We start from the raw sequence: 21,005 nt of genomic DNA on the forward strand, positions 1-21,005 counted from the left end.
ACAAGATGCACATATTTGTGTCCAGAAACTAGTCCTTTGCCACCACAGGGGCTGATATTTAAAAGTCTAAATCAGCTAAGGTCAAGGATGGATACTCCAGTGCAGAAGTTTTTAATTGCCAACACCCAGGTGGGAAGATTTGTCTTTGCTTTGTCTTTCCAAAGCTAGTTTCTTGCCAGAAGTGTCTTTCTATGTATGCAGAGCACAGGGAGAGGCGCAATTTTTGCTGCCTCAAATTTATTTTTCTTAAGTTCTACAAAAACCTCTGTCCAGTTCTTTGAGAGATCACTTCAGATTGAAAAGTCAACCATAATGGGTAGCTGGCTATTAATGCAGATGCACAGTACACTTCTTAGTTATTTTGAGCACTTTCACAAACATGCTTAGCACTGACCTAATAGCATTCCCATTTTACTCCGTAAAAGCCCATTCCTTTGTTTAATACTGCAAAGCTCTATTGCCTGGAGGACTGCAGGGAGCTGCAGTTTCTTCAGACTGATCCCAATATCCCTTCAGTTTTGTAAACAGCACCCAAGGGACAATGCAGGGAAAACTGCTCTAGAGCAGTGGGTCTCCCTCCCAGGCTAATGGAAACCTGCTTTGGCTGGGCTGTACCCTCATCTCCTGTCTGGGTTTGTAGGATTTGAGGACTGATACTACACCAACAAATGCAGCACCTCATTCCCTTTGCAATGTGTAGCACACATCCTGGCTACTGGCATTGTCTGACAACTGAAGCAAAAGTCTAACAATTTTAAATTACTATATACTTCAATTGGGTACAACAATGCAAGTGCTAAGTGATTCAAGCATTGCTAAGAAAGCAAAATTTAGCCCTCCTGTATCTGTAAAATGTATTCTGCTGTTGAGAATAACACAGTCCTAAGAAAACAAAGATAATAACTCTATGTTCTTTAATTTAATGCTTGTTACTGGTTTAATAATAGATTTTCAATCCACTTTTCTTTTTTTGCCCAGACAAGTACAGTCTGATTTAGTGAATCTCTTTGATTTGTAACCCTGATTGTTATATAATTAATATGCCCTTGATGCACAGAGCAGGAGACTTCAACGGTTCCCAGCTATTTTGCTTAGCGGTATTTATGACCTTGGTCAGAGGACACATTATTTACAGGAAGCGTTTTCTTGAGCATCTGCAAGTACATCAGCTCGGAAATGCAGTTTAATTGTTTAGGGCAAAGCGCATTCAGTTTCAAATTCCCAGGAACCTCCAGCTTCAGAAACAAAGCTCATTTCCACAGATGGACGCTGGCTTGTGGAAATGCCACTGTGACTAACGTTCAGTTGACCTTTGGTTTAGGGCCAGCAGCCAACAGGAAATGCCAAGCTGTTATTTACATTTGTTCAAAAGAAGCAAGAAGCTGTAGAGATATTTGAAAGCAGAAAGGGAAGAGGTGTGGAAACTTCTGCCTCCAGGGCCCCAACAGAAAATAAAAAGCCTGTGGAGCCAGCAAACTCCTGAGGCATACTGCTAGGAAATTACTTTCTGAACGGCGAGCATGAGGAGGGCTGCTCTCAAGTCCCTGCACTCTTCTGCCAGTTCCACCAAGTGCTCTCAGTGCCCTGCCTCCTGAGATGTTTGCTTTTGCTCAGTACGTGGGAGGCCTAGCACAAAGAGCTATATCACAGAGCATCTTACAGAGCAATATCCTAATTCTGAGGTGCCTAGGAACTCCCATGGTGCCTGGGAACAGCATGGAGCCAGAGATGAGGTGCTCATTTGCAGCAGTGCCAGGCTATGTCCTCACTGCGGCAGACTGAGAGGTTTCTCCTGTAGCTTTGCTGTTGGGCAGCACCTGCCCTCCTACATTATGCAGAAAGGAGAAAGTGCTTGGACTCTGCAAAGCTTACTCGGCATGGAAAGCAGCGTGATTTGAGCTAGAGCAAATCCTGGAGTTCAAAATGTCTGTTTTTCTAAAAGTAATTATAAGAAAGAAATAGAAAAGAAAATTTAACTCCCTAGTACTAAGCTGGAACACATAACCTCTCTAAAGATAAAGGAAAGTCTTCCAGAAAGGGAAAGAGTTTACAGCTTCAGAAAGGGATTATCCTATGACTTGGAATGCATTTATCATCTCTGCAATGTCACAGCATGAGAGTGACTCCACGAATTGTCTTGAAACTGTATCCAAGGCAAAGCAGCATGACTGACACATTTCATTGGCATTTCTGTTTCTTTCAAACAGGAGAATATTTTTTGTTTTGCTTTAATTTCAAATCGGCTGTCAGCTTTCTCGGTTTCTGGGGTTTATTTTTCTGCTTTGAAGAGTTATTCTGCACAGTAGACAGGCTTTAAAATACACAGGAACTCAAGGTGGCCAAGAACTCCTGCAGTGTTGAAACTAATTTTCTAATGGCAGACCAAACTTTGGCGCTAGAGGCTCCTCTACCACCTCCAGCAGAGAGACTGGGTTCTTCCCAGTCTAGCAGAAGGATTAAAAATCTGAAAATGGATGTATTTCCTCTTTTGTTCCCCGGAGACAGTACAAGCCATGGAGATGTAGTACCTGTAGGTCTGCAACAGCAGTCTCAGGCCAAGGCCCATGTCAAAGTGGGATGGCAGCTGCTTCAAATGAAAGTTTATCTTCCTTAACCATTTCTTCACAGCTCGTTCCTAGGCAAGCCTATCACAAGCCTGCTTTGCTTGGTTCTCCATCCAGATAGCAAAGAGAATGAATGTGAACCAACAAACTCCTCCAATCCCTGCACTTGCTGCTTCTACAGTCAGCGTGGTACCATGGAGAAGCTCCCAGGAGCCTACAGCTGCAGACTGGTGAGAGTACAGGACAGGAAGATTAAGGCAGCAGAAGAGGAGAGGATAAAACTCCAGCCACAGCAGTCAAAGGCTATACAAATATGTCGAGGGATAAAGAGCCAAGAGGAAGCACGTCCTGGAAAGCCCATCAGGGCAAAGGACAGAAGGCTGTAGCTAACTAAAACTGCTGATAAATGGCAAATGCAACTGCTTGCTCAGATCCGAGCAGAGTAGGAACAAAAAAGGCCAAGTGCAAATGCATGTCCTCAACAAAGGGCTCCTTACCATGTCTAATGCTTGTGGGAAGAGCTGCAGCCACAGGATATGGCTATGAAGGGACCGTGTGTCCCTCCACCTGAGATTCATGCCTAAAGGCTCCTTTTGCAAATGCAAAGGCTACATCCGCAGCTTTTCTGCAGTCACACAAATGTTCCTCCTGTCTATATTGATAAAAACATGCATTGAGGCTAATGGAGGTCAAGTCCACATCCCTCTGTCTGTCTGACTGGAACAAGGATCTGATCCAAACCCTCCAGCCTTTAAAGAGGGATTTGAACACCAGCTCACAGAGTTTAGAGTCATGTCTTTTTGCCTATAGCTTTTCTGGAGCCGCTATCATTTATACTTTGCCCCATGCTGCTGCTTGCTTCTCATGCAAACCAGAGCATTTATTTTCCTATTTTTAAGCCTAACAAGTCTCTCAGAGCGGATGACAGGAGCCTGAATAGCTGAGTTGGAAGTGTTTGTCAGTTTCTGACCTTTACTGGAGAGAAGTCTGGCAACCACTTACCTGTCAGGACAGGAAATAACTGTGCCTTTCTACAGATGTGTATGACTGGGGACAAAGCTGTTCAGCCTGGCTGGATTTCACTGCGGTGTGTTCACTGACAAACATTCCAATTCCTCTTTGAAACAAGACTCTCAGCTGATATGTTCAGCATCAGTGCAGTTCCTCTGCCAGTATCTTTTAACTATTACTAACACAACGTCTTGCAACATATAGTCACCTTGCTAGACCCAAGCTCAAGAAAGCAAGACTGTGAGGTACTTTCTAAGCCAAAGTGTTTATTTTGCTTTGAAAACAAATTCAGTATCACCAATAGATGCTATGCTGGCATGGCACCTCAGACTGCTATGCATTAATGACGCTGCACTGTTTGACTGCTGCCATTAAAATAAATGCACTATGTTTTGACAGGTACTGCACTGACTGCGAAGAATACATGCGTAGTATATGAAAAATTGTCTCGTGCGTTGGCTGCTACGTAAGTTTAGTGACACAGTACAAACTGATCCTGACATAAGTCAGATTCTCCCCCAATACCACAATTCCTTGTTCACCAACAAGTTCCATCAACTCCCATTACAGTTGTCAAAGATTGTATAGTCCAGCCTTTTATCACTTGCCTATGTTTAAGCACATGAGAAGTCTATGGGATTGTATGATGGCTTAAAGCTGAGCAATTCCCTCTACGTGAGGATCTCTCTGCATAATTTATTAGTGCATGGGAAAAATATTAGCATCCTACACATGAAAAATGAAATCCAGACCTGACCAAACTTAGGGCATTTAGCCATTTGGATGGAACTCTTCTCTTTTTCTTCACAAGTGTTTTCCTGAAGTCACATTTCCTCTGCAAGAAAAGCCCACTGCAAAGTCTGAGTGCAAACATATGAGCTTTAGAATATTTAACCTATTACAACAAGTTCTGCTTATTTTTAAAGTAATAGGAAAACACTCCAGTGAGAATCAAATCAAATCTAATAATCAGGGCCAGTCTACGCAGAGATGAAAATCATTGGGAAGTGAACTACATCTGTGAGCACACATTCACGATTCCTGTCTGTCCAAACAGATCAATCAGCCCACCCTCATGCTGCTTTACAGCACTACTGCTTGAAAGCTCTGTTCACATGCTGCTCTCGCCTAAATTGTGCTAATCAGCTGGTCAGATAAAAGTTATTACAAAAGTTGGAGAAGTGTAAATACACAGCTTCTTCTCTTACCTTCCACTGAGAAGGAAACCGATAACAACAGCCAGCAGAATAACTCCCACTGTTACAGACACAACAATTATAGGAATCTGGCTCTGGTCACTGGATGCAGCTACTGCTGAGATGAAAAACAGAAAATGGAGATTAAGGTTAAAATTATAGTCAGCACTTGCATGGGTCTTTCTTGTGAGGCTGTCAATGAGGTTTCAGTCTTACCAGTTCATTTCTTCTTTCATGGTTTGTGCTTTCTCCCTTTGCTGTCTGTTTCTACTTTGGAAGGGAAATGGGTGGAAAGGAACCAAAACACATAAAAAACCAAGCCAAAACCCAAACTAAATTGCATCTCATCACTGAATTCAGAAATTAAGTGTTAAAACAACTCAGCTTTTGAGAGAGCGAGCTGGAGTTCGTCCTTCCCAGGTCAGCTGCATTGGAAATCACACAGATGAAAAACAAAATAGGCAGAGAAAACATTTATGGAATAATATTGCTGGAGTTTCTAAATAGGTGATGTGAACAAGATCTGAGACAATTAGCATTATCTCTGCTTCAGGAAGCTATAAACAATTAAACCCAAATTCCTTTAGCATCTATATCATACAGCCAGAAGGTGGTTACTGTAAAATAGGAATCTGCTAAGACACACACACTGCTTGGTCGTTTTATCTGCTAAGGAAAGTGTAACTGTGCCAGCCCATACCTTGTAAAAATCCCTCCTGACAAAATGCAGTAGATGAGTCCCATGATAAAGACACAAGCAGAAAGGTCAGGAAATCTGTGTTCAAGAACCAGGTTTTGCCATATGTTAACTATGTTAAGCAGGTGAGTAGATTCTTGAAGCCTTACAAATGGAAATGCTCACAACACCCGTACTGTGCTTATCTGCTTTATACCACAGGGGAAGGGCCCCGCCTCTCCCCGGAGATTTGCACACAGTGATTCCCAAGCAGAAACCTAAGCCTTCTCACTTTCCACCACCAGCTACTCAGCTGTACATCCCTGCTCTGGGGTACAGATCTGGCCTCCTCCCCCATAAACACATTTGGCTGTTGTACGGGACAAACCTCACTATAACTGCTGACTGGCTTAGGAAGTGACTGCCCTGGCCTTAGTCCCAGATGCAACTCCAGCCACTCCACGGAGAAGCAGAAATTGATTTCTGAGCTGCAGAAGACCTTTAACGAATGACTGAAATAAAGGGGGTCCTTAGCACAGGATTAATTTTATGGAGGCTATAAAATAACTGAATAGAGCCCCATATTAATTGTTAGAAGAAAAGAAAGAAGATAAGGTGAGGCACTGAGCATGCAATGGGTTTCAAGTAGCTCTTTATACGGGAGCTTTCCAGTGCTTGACTGCAAGTGATGTGGGCTCAGGAACAGATTTCAGAATGACTGGCCCAATACATTAAAATTTAATTTTAACTGCTCCAAACCTGTACCATCATCCAGAGATTTTATTAGCCTCACGAATTTATAGAAGCTCCTTAAGATGATGCTTTATTGCTTTCTTGACAAAATAATTAAAAAGAAAAACATTTAAAGGAGAACATTAAGCTATTACTCTGGAGGTTTTTTGCACAGCTCGAGGGATGGCGAAGTAAGATGGACTCTGCTGTGATATACAGTGGAAGGAGAGTGTGAATTTGTAAACCAATCTGGGACATTGCTGCCATGTGAAGGAGGGCATTTGCATTACCTTGCCTCTGTGCTCCCTCCTGAGTGACCAGCTGGACTAACTGACCAATACAGCAGAAAAACAGCTTTGAGCAGTGTTCATCTGTGGCCAGGACAGGGATGAGCTGTGTGGCATTCAGAAAGGGGGAAGCATCAAGTGGGCACACCCAGCTACAGTTTCCACCTAAACATGAACTTCCATTGAAAATTGCAGATCTGGCTCCAACGCAGTGCTTTGTAGAATTGCACATTCAGGCAAGAGTATGTAAAACAAAGCCAAAGTTTGGAGAAAGAGACAAGTCCTGATGAAGTTACAGGTTTTTTCATTCCCTCCACTTCTCAGCACTGAGTGCTTAGATCACTCAGCTGTTAGCAATTGTTGTGATAGTCCCTCCAGATGTATACAAACAAATTTACAGAAACACTGTGAACTGGAAACAAAATATGTTGCTTAGTCCAAACAATTCTGCAAGGTGAGTAGATGCTTCATTCCCCCAATAGTCACTGGAAGGCTTGTGTTTATGCTTGAATCAAAACTAATTGCTTGGGTTCTCCAAAATGTTCAGTTCTGAACTCCGACATTGCACTAGGAATTCAGACTGCACTTGCTTTCAAAGCATCTGTTTCTGTGGGATGCTGGAACACAGGAAAGCAGTGGGGAGTCTGCTCACTCTTCTGGCACTAAGGCTGACTTTGTATAGGGTTTTGGGGGAGGAAAAAACACTCTTTTTGAGAGGTCTAAAATGTCAAATGGAGCTTCATTTGTGCAAGGTACTGAGGCTTACTTTACATTTCACAATAAGCTTTGATGAATTATCACTATTTTAGGACTAGAATTGCAGGTGATTATGGCACTGGATCAAATGTGCATGCATTTAATAAAGTATTTCACTAATATTCTGGAATACTATTAGTTGAATTATTCTAACCTAGAAACTTTCCAACTGCTAGCAAAACTTTCCTAGTATAAACATGGAGTAATCTTCAAACATGACTCTGTTGCTACTTATAGGATTAATGTTTAACACAATAAGAAATACATTAAATGGACCATTTTTATTGCATTATTACTTGCATCTTGGTGCTATTTGCACTATATTAGTTCAAGCACTGGCTCCACAGCTGTATCTGTACAAATATTGTGATTCCTTTAAACATCTATTATGACTTCAAAGGTGGCATTCATTGAAATGACAACTTACTATCTTTTTCTCAAAGAGCTGATGATGAATTTTAAATGAACTGGAATACCAGCAGTATTGAAGTATTGATGAATTTCAATTTCTGTGGAAAACACAGAATCAATTGGTTCTTTTCCACAGGAATAAACCGAGCATTTTCACTGTATATTTTTCTCTTCTACACAATTATTATAAAAGATTATTAGATGATGGTTGTACAAACTGGAATAGGCATAAAAACTACATATTTTGGAAGTGCATCTTTGACACATCAGCAAAAATCTGGCAGTCAGGACAAAAGGAGTTCAGGCATGCCTGAATCCATGCAAAAGAACAGCTGGACATCTATCTGAACACAACCCTCAGCAGCTGGGTCCTCATGCTCTCAGCCCCAGATCTGCTCCACAACATAGACCCGAGTGATCAGATAGATTGAAAGAAAAAACAAATAAAAATTCAAGCTCCACAAATTTTTAACAGGCCAAGCAAAGTCCTATGCCTGCAGTGCACATTTTCATTACTTCTAATCACAACTCAAATTCCTTGCCTCAAGGCTGTGGAATTGACAACCATCAAAAGCCATCTTTCAACTTGACAGTAACTTGCATCAAAAGATGTGAATGCTGGCTAAATTTTTCCCTTCACAGAGATGCCCCACTTCAGGAGAAGAATCCTTTTCTCCAGATGTAATCAACAGTTACATAATAGAGAGCTCACTGTCCTCTGCAGATGGCCACGAAGGGTGTGGAGAAGGTTTCAGCCCCTCTCCTCCTGCCACCCTGGCCTTATCCTCCCTCACACTAGCACTGCATGTTCCCCTCTGCCTATGAGGAGTACAAGAGTGGGGCTGAGAGTATCCTCACCTTCTCTTACTCACTGGCAAGCCAATAGCAACCAGTCAACACTAACATCTCTCCCAAATACAGGGCTTTTCTAAGCCAGTTCTAAGCTTTTCTAAGGCATTTCTGGAGCCTAAAAATCTCCTGGTGCCTCAACTCCTGCCCCAACATGTGAAACGAGGAGGCAAGGACAGATGTGTTAACCCACCCAGTGTACAGTCACGGTGTGTCTGATGCATAATAATTCAAGGAATGAGACCAGAAAGGAGAAGAGCACAAAACCAACAGCACTCTCTATAAAGGTATCAACTGACTCCTTGCTGGGAGCCATTTCAGGGTCATGAACTGACAGTAATTAAAAGGACTTACACACTGGGCTGGTTTCAAACTCAAATCTTCGACTGAAGCCACCGTAGCCAGCAGCTGTCCGGGCGCGGATCTGGAAGACGTATGCTGAGCCTGGTTTCAAGCCATCTGCTGTAATTGTGGTCTCTTTGGATTTGATGATGGTGTAGCTTGTCTCCTGATCCTTTTCCCAACCCCAACAAAAAACACGAGTTCAAACACACAAATACTGGCTCTAATGGAACAGATTCTTAACAACTCCCACAACAGTGTCACAGAGAATTAATGAAATATGCACTTTTAAGGATCTCTCCCCTTGAAATAACCCTCTGAAGGCCCTTCCTACAGTACAAAAGGAGAGATCTGTTTTTCCCTTGCCCTGCAACTTTTATAGCCAATCACTCCAGGAAGTATGCAAGGTACTTTCCACTCATAAACAACAACACATAGGACCAGAACTGGCACTGTAGTGGGGGCAGCTTTCTGTCACACTGGATGTGCACATCTTAAAAGGCAGTGCAGTTGGTATAGAGATGCTTGGGGCAACTGAAAGGTTCAGACTACAAACAAAAATCAGTCCCAAGGCACTGGAAAGCAGAAAACAGTTCCTTTGCCTTAAAGAGGGATTTTGATTTATAGCAAAAACTACTTCTCAGTAATGTAATTAGGCCTAAAAGAGAATAATATATTATACATTGTACAACTTTATGCTGGCATTTCTAGAGCCACGAATTAGATCTTGGTCAGGAACAGCCAACTAAAACTACAGGAAGATAACTAATTTTGCACTGTTCTACTGTAGAAATGAACTTGAAGAAAATTCGCTTGAAATAAATCTTAATTTAAATCAGTTTCTAATGTGAAAGAGTTTCAGTTCTTTGATTAAAATTTCACTCAAATGCTTAGTAATTACTCTTTGAATTATTTACCGTAACACATAATCTTGACAAGAGCTCATAAATTAAGGACTACAAACTAGGAAACTGCTTTTTATTCACCATACCCTCTCAAATCTAAATTATTATGAAGTAAACAGCAGTCTGGGGCAATTTTCCACCAAGATTTCTGCATCTCTATTAGGATCTGAACTGATTGTTCTTTTTCTTTTCCACTTAATGGGCAACTTTCCACAGAGAGTAACACATCTGTCTGAGGCCCTGGGAATCTCCAAATGTAGGATCACATATTTTCTCACTGAAGCCTACAGCTAAGCAGGACTATATTGGAAATATTTATATCTACCTGCCCTTTTTTTCTTGTTAAGGAATGAATTCTCTTAAAGGAATGTGATTTGATGAATCTCAGTTTTCTGAAACATTTAATATCGATCATTCTCATCCACTGGCAATGAACACTCTGAATTCACTGTTATAAAGGGCTCAAACCCAAGAGAATATAAATGACAGTAACAACAAACAAGAAGGATTAAGGATGACATTCCAAATATAACTGAATGAATAGTTAAAAAGCACTAAGTGAATATTAGTTCACATATTTGCTTGTATGTCAGCCCAATTAGATTTTCAATACACTGCTGGCTCTGCAAACATTTAAACACTTGAGCTTTCCTACAGAAGACACTAAGCTTTGCTACCAGCCTGAAACAAATAAATCAAGACAGCATAGACTCAGACTGACTGTAGCACTTTAAGAACTATTTACTGAAGCTACTTCAGTGAATAAATTTTGGATCACAAATACAAGATTCTAAAACCCTACCATTTGTTTGAAAAGAAACTAAACAGAACAAACATATACTTTTCCAGATTTACTTATTTGCTCATCATTAAAGTTTAGAGTCTAATCTTCCCAGGCCACTCCAAGGTAAAGAGACAGTATACCACAACATTCATTCCAAGTCAGTAAAAATCTGAAATTCATTAGTTCCAGTAAAACCATATCCTGATTCTTTGTACTTTGTTGGAATCCCACCATTTTGCTATAGCAGTGCTTCTAGTACCCTAATAAATGACATCCAATTGATTTTTTCAAAATATCGCATAGAATAATTCAGCTGGAAGGAACCATCAAAGATCAGGGAGTCCAACTTCTTGACCACTTCAGAGCTAACCAAAAGTTCAAGCATGTTATTGAATGCATTATCCAAATGCCTTTTGAACACTGACAGGCATGGAGCGCATCAGCTACTTCACCAGGAAGTCTGTTCAGTGTTTGATCACCTTCACAGTAAAGAAATTTTTCCTAATGCCCAGTCTGAACATCTCCTGGTGCAGTTCTGTGCCATTCCCACACATCCTAATGAACATGTCAGACACTCTGCACGCAGACCTTGCATGCTTCCTCTAACTTTTGCTCTGGGATCTGGTCTCACTCCTCCTCCTCAGTTGCAAAATGCAGATCACCTCTCCTTAAAGCTTCCAATGGGACTTACAATAGGTCCTCAGAAAATGCTGGGCTGGTTAGCACCTTCTTGCCCAAAATTTGGACGGCTGACAAATCCAGCTAGTTCTCCACCACTGGAGGTTTCTGGGCAGAAAGGTGAGGGCTCAACCCTATTTAAGCCACTCATACCCTGTCCAAGCTCTCTCAATCAGAAAAGAAAAAACAAACATTTTATCCTGATGGAGAAAATTTTTTAATCTCCTTCCCAGGTTTGCCTGGGCTGCTGGACTGAATCTCTCCCAGAAAGAAAGAAAGAAGAGGATGAGGAGGAAGGTGGTCCAGTGCTGTTGAGTGCTGAGTGAACTTACCTATGCAATAAAACTAATTAAAGATCATCTATAAAATAGAAATTCGACACAAAGGAAAAAAAAAAAAGAGAACTGTGACTCAATTTCATTATTTTCTTCCATTTTTTAGAGAGAAGGCCTAGTTACATTTCCAGCTAAAGCTACAAACTGCTTTTCAGACGAATCCTTCAAATCTGATTTTTGGAAATCTTAGTTGAGCTGCATAGTTCACAAAACGTTATTTACAAAAAAGGCATTTCATAAAATCATAGAATCCTTAGAGTTACAAGAGACCTTTGAAGGCCATCTAGTCTCACTCCCCTGCAATGAACAGGGACACCACAACCAGAGCAAGCTGCCCAGGGCCTTATCCAGCCTCAGCTTGAAAGTCTCCAGGGATGGGGCATCAGCCACATCACCAGGCAACCTGTCTCAGTGCCTCACCACCCTCACTGTAGAAGATTTTTTACTTATATCTAACCTAAATCTACCTCCTTTGAGTTTGAAAACATTTCCCCTTATTCTATCACCACAGACCCTGCTGAAGAGTCTGTCCCCTTCTTTTCTGTAGCCCCCCTTTAGACACTGAAAGACCTCTATCAGGTCACCTCGGAGCCTTCATTTATTGGCATTTCGTTTTAAACTTCACTAATTTTTCAGTAAGAAAAGGTGTCACCATTTGAAACAGGGGTAGAGATGGTCAACCTTTGTAGGAAAAGTGTTTCTTGTTACGCAGAGATCTAGAGTTAGGGGAAAAAAAAAAAAAAGGCAAGCTTTTAAAAGCCATGATGCCCTTCTTCACATCAGAACAGACACTGCCTCATTTTAACTCTCCCTCCCTTCCTTATACCCTGGATACAAAACCAAGTGAGGAATTGAAATACCAAGTGCAAGGGATAGCCTGATATTTCCGCGAGGATATAGAAGCTTGATCCCCAAACCCTCCTATTTTTAACATCTGAACAGGTTCTACCTTAATGTGATAAGGCTGAGGAGGAATCTGACACAGATTTAATGTATTTGTTCAAGAGAAGTGGCACACTAATGGAAAACAACACCCTCATTTCAAATCTTCCTAATCATTTACTGCAAAATCAATGTGACATTGATTTATGCATAAAACTGCTCCATTCCTTTCCATGACTCAGATAATTACAACCAGAAGAAGAGGACAGGAAAGAGAAGGTACTTGGGATGCTCGGCAATCAGTCCGTCACACCTTTTCAAAATATTTGATTTCGTATTCCAGGATGATGCCGTTGGGTCGATCTGGTTCCTGCCAGGAAAGGGAGATGCTATTTTTAGTTATCTTCCCTTTTTTCACACTACTGACTGGAGAAGGTGCTGCAAGACAGGAGAAAAAACAGAACAGACAAAACCATGGTTAGTAAGACGGTCTGCCCCTTCTGAACTCAAACTCATCAGCATGTCATCCTTAGCTACTGCAAATCAGTGGGGCCTGTTTTCACTTTGGTGGTATTTGGCTATTTTTAACAGCTGGAATCATGCTGCCTACTGCCTCAATTAGAGCAGTAATGATTTACTCCAGGTTAGGGCTAAGTCCGCATGAAGAGCTCATAATGAATGCTGAGCAACCAACTTGTGCCACTGCTGGCATTTCTGGAAAACTTTGGATTCCACTATGTGTTGATTTAGATAAACCAACAGCTGACAAAATGCAAGGAGAAATGAGATTCAAGAGAATGAGCTTCCTCTGAGCAAATCAAATCAGCATGATCCCAAAAAAGCAGTGGACTCGCACAGATTTTCAGCAGCTGAGGATCTGACCAGCACTGCCACTTGAGCAAAATAAAAACAGGAACTAATATTAGTGGCTTATACCTCAACCTTGTCTTTTCAAGCATCTGTAAATTCATCAATCCCACACCTTGTCTATTCAAGCACTTTTCCAATGTGTCATGGGTTTATATTACCACAACAGAATTACGTATTGATTACACGTTGCCATCCTTCAGCTGCTTTGCAAGTATGCATTTCAGCACACACAGAACACTTTCAGTTATGCAGACTCCTTAATGTTGCCTTGTGCACTCACTGAAGCCAAGGCACCTTCCAGCGCCTGTTTCTGAACAGGACTGCAGGCCATTCTGATCTTTAGAAATCAATTGCTCTCCATAAATATCACCGAGGTGTTGCAGCTTGCACAGTGATGCTAATTCCTTGCAAATGGCAACCATAAGAATTTAAATAGTGATCACCCAACTGCAATCCCTGCTCACAGTTCAGAAGTTCACAGTGTGCTTGGGGAAGCCGAGGAATGCAAACAGCTATACAGCTCTGCTTATTATTATAAGATGCAGCCCTGGAAGGTTATCTGCCCTTTGCAGCACACATGTGCATGGGAAACAGACTTGCTTCTTTGTTTTCAGTCTGATACTGCAGAGACTTTTCATGTTCTGCTGTTTAGGATTTATTATTATTATTTTTTTTAACCATCCCTGCCAGCCACGTAGGTGCAAGTTGCTGTGGGGAATGTAACCATAAAACCCCAATTACTTTATGCCAGAGATGAGGAAAATAACATCATCAAGTGGAAAAAAAAAAAAAAAATGGGTTGGGAAAAATTCAGGGAGGAAGAAAGAGCAGCTTCCCCAGAGGAAGATCAGCCCATGCCTGGCCAAGAGTCTTTGAATCACCCTTTGGACAGGCCAGATCTCAGCAAGGATTGCACAGGGACTGCAAGGACCCAAGGCAAAGTCCCTTGGGGCAATACTGGGAACTGAGTGCAGAGATAAGCAGCAAAAAACACGTTTAATCTCCTAGAAGTTATTTGGAAATTACTTCTCCTGAAGACTGGACTGACTGATTTTCATAATAGTCAAAAAAAAAAGGAAAAAAAAAGGGAAAAAAAAAAAGCCCCAAACCAATTAACTAAAATAAAGACAACAAATGAATTAAGTTTGCCAAGTCTGATCTTCAGCCAAAAAGAGTAGGGAAACAGCTCCAGGCAATTATCCCTGGAAACCCTGAAGGTTAGCAGTTAGCTTTCTTGTTTTACACAAGTTCCTGCATCTCAGCCTCCTTTCAATCCCAGTTTTTCTCACTCCTCTTTACTAATCTCTCATTCATTTGGCTCTCAGAGGATCCTGAGAGGTGTTGGTCATTTCTATATTGTTTTCTGCTGGAGAGCTGGCATCAGCTGCACGGACATGCTAGTTTCTTAGCTGTGCATACACCACTGTGCTGACAACTGCTCCACTGAGCAAGTAGAAACCACCTTGATTTGAATGATGATCATGTTATTTAGGTAAGCACCACATGGTGCTTTCATCCACGAAAGTCACCTTACCCTCAAGCTAACGTCCTCCACAGTTTCGTGTACTATGTGAAAGCTAACATCAACCTAGACTTAATCCACTAATCTGATATAGGACCTTCCAAAAATTAGTCCAAGAGTCTAAATGAGTGTTGTGCAAAAACAGCTGAGTTGTGCATCTGTGTACTGTCAGGTATGTTAGCCCTGAGAAGACACAGCAAGCAATGAACTTGTTAAACAGGATGACCTTCCCACTTAATGCAAAGGAAGCAACATGGTTTTTGGCACACATCAAAAGTCCTATCTTGGAGTGGGGATACCAAGTAACAGGCAATTCTACATTCGACTTCAACAGAGGACACTGAGAGCTTTCTATCATGAGTCACTTGGATGCTGTGGGTGACGGAGGCACAAGAGGACTTGGGAAAATGGGCTTCCATCCCTCCAAGTCTGTTCTCCAATGCCCTGAATATCTATAACACAGGCTTCCATAGCTGGTGGTAGACTCCATACTCCCCTAAAACACAGCTTCCACTTTAAAATGCAGCCTGCTTTGCCATAGGCCTTTGCTTTGCTAGTTAGCAGCTCCATGGACTTAAATCTCTCGCTGCATAAGTCTCAAATGTTCAGCTGTGGCTATGCAGAATATTCTACCAGGAAAAGAAGGGAAGATAACGAAATGAGTAACCGAATTCTCAAACTGAATTAGAAAAGGAGTAACTGTATCCTTTTTGAATCTCCTTCAAAAGAAGCGTTAAAGTGTAACTGTGAGATAAAGGCCAATTAAGTAAATTCAATAAATCCCAGGGGTGCTGGGATGATATGGCAACTACTCTGCATCCTCAACACAGAGAGAGTACAATGCTCTGAACATAGGAAGGAAGGTATAAGTATTTTAGAGTTTTCTTTGTCAAACAAAATGTAATGCAATCTGGGTGAGCAGACAAAGCCTGCAATCATTCCATCTTAAAAGCCTGCAACTGGATACTGTGCTATATGATCTCAGGAAAATAAAGGGATTACTCGAAACTTGCTTTTTAAAGGTCACTGCTTCTGCAAGGGCAGCTTCCTTTTAATAGAAAGAAGGCAAGCCACAGAGTAGTTCCATTTGAGTATAACATGTAAAAAAACCCACACTGACGTAAGAGTCAGGATATATAAAGCTGTAATCTCTTATGTTTTTAAGCAAACAGACAGAAGTCTTGTTCAAAACTCTGCCTTGACACTACAAAGAGTAGATGTACATAGCAATTGTTTACACGTTGCATTACAAATAATCTGCACATTTCCATTAATTTCAAAGCAAAACTCAAAATCAAAGAGGGATATTGCATCATTTATGCTTATGTTCACCATTTCTGAGAACAGCCATGCGTGTGATGAAAGCAAACAGAAGATGTAACTAGGTGTGAAATTGGGAATGTACATTTTGCTTTCCAGAGACCAGGATTAATCAGGAAGCAAATAAAATCACAGAACTGATTTGACATTTTTTTTTAAATTCCTTTTCTAACATTTCTTAAGGAGAATAATAAATGCAAGTCTCTGCAGAAGAAGCACCAGTAGTCACATCGGAATAACTACAGGAGATGATTTCAAGAGGAATAGACCCTTTAGGACATTCTTCCTCCACAACCTTTGATAATGACATTAGCACTGAATTAGCTATCTATGCACCAAACTCAGTATTTACAAAATACTGTTCTGTGTCCTGCTAACATCTAAAATACAATGATGCTTATGGGAATAAAATGTTAATTATATTTTGAGGGAAACTAATGTTATCAGGTGAATGACCACTGCAGCAAGATAAAACAAATAATCCAGTTTCCACATCTCATGGTCTATCTAATGCTCTCTCCAGCCCAATTATTTTGTCTTGGTATTTTTCACTCTGGCAGAAACAACAGCTAATGGCTCCCCATCTCACCCTTACCTCCACAGAGAGCACGCTTTTCCATTAACTCGTGGGTAAAACCAAGCAAAACCCACTAGCTCACAGCACTCTCGCTATGCTACGGATTTTTCACATCTGTTTTACATGCATTTGCAGTTTCCTTTAACCTGATTACACTTCCTTACATGCAAACATTTGGGATCTAACACTTCAGACCTCTCAATAAGCCCTGGTGTTTCTCCATCTGATGCCATGTTTCTTCTGCAGTCTGCCAGAAGATTTAAAAGTCAAATTTACACTTGTGATTAAATCAATACCTTCATCTATCATCACAGAAACAAATATTTATGCTACCATTAATGCACATGTAAGGCTGGGTTCAACTGAAGAAAATGAAAGCTGTATGCAGCAGAAAAGCAACCACAAGACAAGTAATTCAGGTTCCCCTTCAAAAGCCTGGTTTACTGCAATTTTTCACTTAGTTTATAATTAGTGACATTATTCAATTTTTTCTCAGGCCTTTGGTGACTTTGGAGATTGGAGCAACACCTGCATTATTCAGTGAACCACACTGCAGGCATGTGAAATTGCAGAAGGCTTCAAGATACGCACACTTGTAAAAACACAAATACTCTTTTGAAAAGAAGCAGGAAAAAGGAGGATTTCACTGTACCGTCTCTTTGCATTTCTGTATAGAAACAATATGCTTTTGGAAAAGCTGAAAACAACGGCTCCGAGGGGAACTTTTACTGTGGATGTTAGACTTGGGTCAGAACTTGGCATTTAAGTCACAACTTCCCTTTTATGTTGAAACTTTTAATATCCAACCTGAACCACAGTTTTCCACGTGGGGAAAAACAGTAACAACACTCACCTGGCTACTTAGACAAACAGGACAGATCCCAATTCGCAATTGTTTTTAAGTACTTTTGCAAACAGGGTAAAGAAAATGAAAGGTCTTTATATCATTGAACGTCGTTTCAATCCTACCAGAAATTGTATATGGGATTTCACAGGCCCTACATGCAAGGGCTGCTTTTTTTGCCATAGGTTTAATCCAAACACCTTGCAAAATGCAAAGTCAGTCCTGAAACACAATTCAAATATGGAAATCTTCCTCCTCAACGATTTTTCAAGGTATCGCTTGACTAAATAGGGAATCCATGCAACTTCTTTTCACACTTCAAATATCAAAACTAGAATACAACCTTCAAATTTCCTTCACAACCTTCAAATTTCCTTGGCAACAAACATATAATGTTTATTCACATTTTCTGCCTCCCAAGAACATCACCTGAGGTAAATGCCAGCTTTCTGAACAATTCAGTCTCTGTTACCCAAATCCATTCTGAACACCAAAACCTGAGATGCCTTGATGTATGCCATGAAATCACAGAGGTCATGCTGTGTCACGTGGAGAAATGAACCCTATTCAAGGCCTGGATGGCCATGGGAAAAGGCAGGGTACTGTTTTTGTAATGTGATTCCACAGTAACCTGCAACCAGATTTACCTTACACAAAAAGGGGAAATTTTTTGGGTGGAAATCATCCCAGCTCCCAAAAGATTAAACACAGCTCCTTGGGCTTGACAGCAAGACATGACTTAAAGCCTGAACTGGTCATGGAGCAGAGGTGCTCCCAGACTTCTATGCCTCCCAGTTAGATGCAATGTTGGCTTTGTGCAATGTGATAGCCAAATTGCTGCTCAGTTCTCTTTCTGGAGATCATGTTGTCTCTTTGACAAAGCTTTTCTCAGATGATTTCTCTTTATGCTTCTAGTCCTTGTACCTAAGATATTACAAAAGTACCTACGTTATAGGCAAAGAGAGCAGGATGGATAACATAGCTTTGTAGGCACTACTAACCTGATGCTTTTAATTGTCAGCAGCCCCACTACAGAGAAGTGTCCATAGTTAGAAGATACAGAACAGAAAAAAATTCTCCAGTTCATGATCACATTAGAGAGATAACAGAAGTAATCTGGCTGCAATTTGCATTAGCACAGGGATAAAGATTAATCTCTTGCTTCTGATCTGTGTAACACCTACTAGATACAGCCAGTTGAAACTGAGACTGCAATGAACCAGTGTTATCTAAGGTTTTTAGATTTTTTGTGCCCAGATACCCTATTTCTTGTTTTAATTCCCCTCCACCTCCCCTTCCCCTCCAGAACAAGCTGTGCATGCATATGCAAGTTCTTAAGAGAGTAAGCAAAATAGACAAGAATAAAACAGAAATATATATATATATTATAGAATCATAGAATGATCTAGTTTGGTAAAGGCTTTCAAGATCATCAAGCCCAACCATCAGTTGATCAGCAACCTGATCTAGTGGGTGGCAACTCTGCCCGCAGCACGGGTTTGGAACTAGACAGTCTTTAAGGTCTCTTCCATCCCAAGCCATTCTGTAATTCTATGATCAACTAATCTACCCATAAAGAATTACCTGTTTCTTGCTACAAATCTGTGTAAGACTACTCAAGCCATGACATTTAGCCAGGCAAGTAAACTGTGTTAAAAGAACAGACAGCAAGACAGTAGCAAAACTGCATGTACAAAACCACTACTCAAATACTCACTGTATTCACCTGGGTAATAAAAATATACCCATAAAATATGTATCGCTATTAAAATTAATTACTGATTATTGGTGATTAGATTACAAAGACAGTAAAACACACAGCTTTAAAACATTTGTGTGCAGCTTTCTCCTATTAATCAAAATATGTCACTAAACATAAAAAAAGCAGCGCTCAACAGGTACCCTTCAAAGGACAGTGGCTGCAGTCAATGCAAGCTTTGCTGTTCACATCAGTGTAAAAGGCTGTTCAGCTTTCCTTATCGTCAGAGGAGCAGTGCAGATTCAGGGCAGAGCTCACAGCCCAGCTGCTTTTTCCATGCTAACATTTTACTACACTGATTGGCATGAAAGGAGCACTCAGGGACCCGTTCTGGGCTCATGGCTCAGTGGTAATGGGCACGGCACCCATGCAGAACAAAACAGTTTTCCCGCTCTAGCATCCTTGGTTAAGTTTACACCCAGAGGCAACACACACATCCCACAGACCAAGGGCTCCTGTGATTTCAGAACTGAAGACAAAACAGTGCCTGAAAGGCCTATCTTCAATGGAGCAGGCTCACTCCTACCAAGACCTTTCAGCAATACAGAGGGCAGTCTGGCTTCTCCCTTGCAGAACCCAAAGATGGCTCCTTACCCAGGGCACATACCAACTCTCTTTGCTGCCTGCATGCATTTCTCCGAAATCATCACTTTTGCATAGAAAAAAAGAAGCACACAATTTCTAAAGCATTTATCTTAATGAAACTAAACCACAACACAGCTACGACACATTGTGATTGTGACAGGATTACTAGCACTGCCTAAGACATCACAGGATCTGGACACTAAATCACAGATCTCTTGGGGTCAGACTTATGTACACACCAGTCAGAATTTTTAATGGAATCTATCATATATCACTGCCACCTCCAAACACTAAATTACCTTGGGTAAGACTGTTAAGAAAGCACAAGAGTTCAAAAAATGAATTGGATTCTTGCCCTTTGCCATCTGCTTACTGAGCAGAATACACATGCTTTCACTCCCTTACTATCACAGATGCAAGACATACTCTCACACAAAAAGTGAAAGCTGTAAAACAAAACTCTGATTTACAAACTTTGTTTAAGTTAAAAATGTACAAGCTTTCTTGCTGCATTAGCAGTATATCTCCAGACAGCACAAGCTAAGGAGCACAGACACCACCGGAAATGCACATTGTTGGAGTATTCACAAGTTAGAACTTTGCTGGCACTTTACTTGTCATGGGAAATTCTCTATTCTGTTGTTATTTTCAGTTCCTTTGTCACTTCCAAGATGACATATCATAGACAGTTTTAGAATACTGAATACACTGACCTCAAGGGAAGGAAAGTATTAACTCAGGCTTGTTCACTCAGCAAGTTCATTCAGGCCTTATCAGGAATGTCAGCTTATGAGAATCTTAAGGACTGAGTGGCTATGCAATGAAGGCTACAAAGAGTACAATGTTCTACAACTGTCCAAGTTGGTTTGTTGGGCTTTTTTTGCCCCTGAAACCTGAATGGTTGCAAACATCCACATTTTGCAGGGACTTAGGGAATATATGTCAAGTTCTGCAAAGATAGTTCCAAATAGACTATAATTTGCCTCTTTTCCTGTGCCAAGCCTACAATGATGATCGTTTCTGGCTCATGACAGGAACTGGCCTGGTTACCCCACAAGGCCAGCAGAGCTCCTTGTGCCTTGTATGACGATGTGGAGTGACTTAGCCACAGAAAGGCTGC

The 21,005-nt window shown here is 41.0% G+C and overlaps 1 protein-coding gene across 9 annotated transcripts in view; it reads right to left on the reverse strand.

Moving 5' to 3' along the window:
- The window catches only part of EPHA5 (EPH receptor A5), a 184,616-nt gene that overhangs the window by 44,541 nt on the left and 119,070 nt on the right, over window positions 1–21,005 (reverse strand). For 6 of the 9 annotated variants that reach the window (XM_019614695.2, XM_010709893.3, XM_019614693.2 and 3 more), the window contains 3 exons: window positions 12,722–12,846; window positions 8,837–8,996; window positions 4,784–4,889 (listed from right to left, as the gene is read on the reverse strand). In XM_019614695.2, coding sequence (XP_019470240.1) covers window positions 4,784–4,889; window positions 8,837–8,996; window positions 12,722–12,846 — 391 coding nt within the window. The remainder of the gene's footprint in view (window positions 1–4,783; window positions 4,890–8,836; window positions 8,997–12,721; window positions 12,847–21,005) is intronic. The other 3 variants (XM_031553074.1, XM_019614692.2, XM_010709892.3) reach the window with 1 other exon arrangement.

This window comes from Meleagris gallopavo, chromosome 4 (assembly GCF_000146605.3).
Source record: "Meleagris gallopavo isolate NT-WF06-2002-E0010 breed Aviagen turkey brand Nicholas breeding stock chromosome 4, Turkey_5.1, whole genome shotgun sequence".
Taxonomy (NCBI): Eukaryota; Metazoa; Chordata; class Aves; order Galliformes; family Phasianidae; genus Meleagris; species Meleagris gallopavo.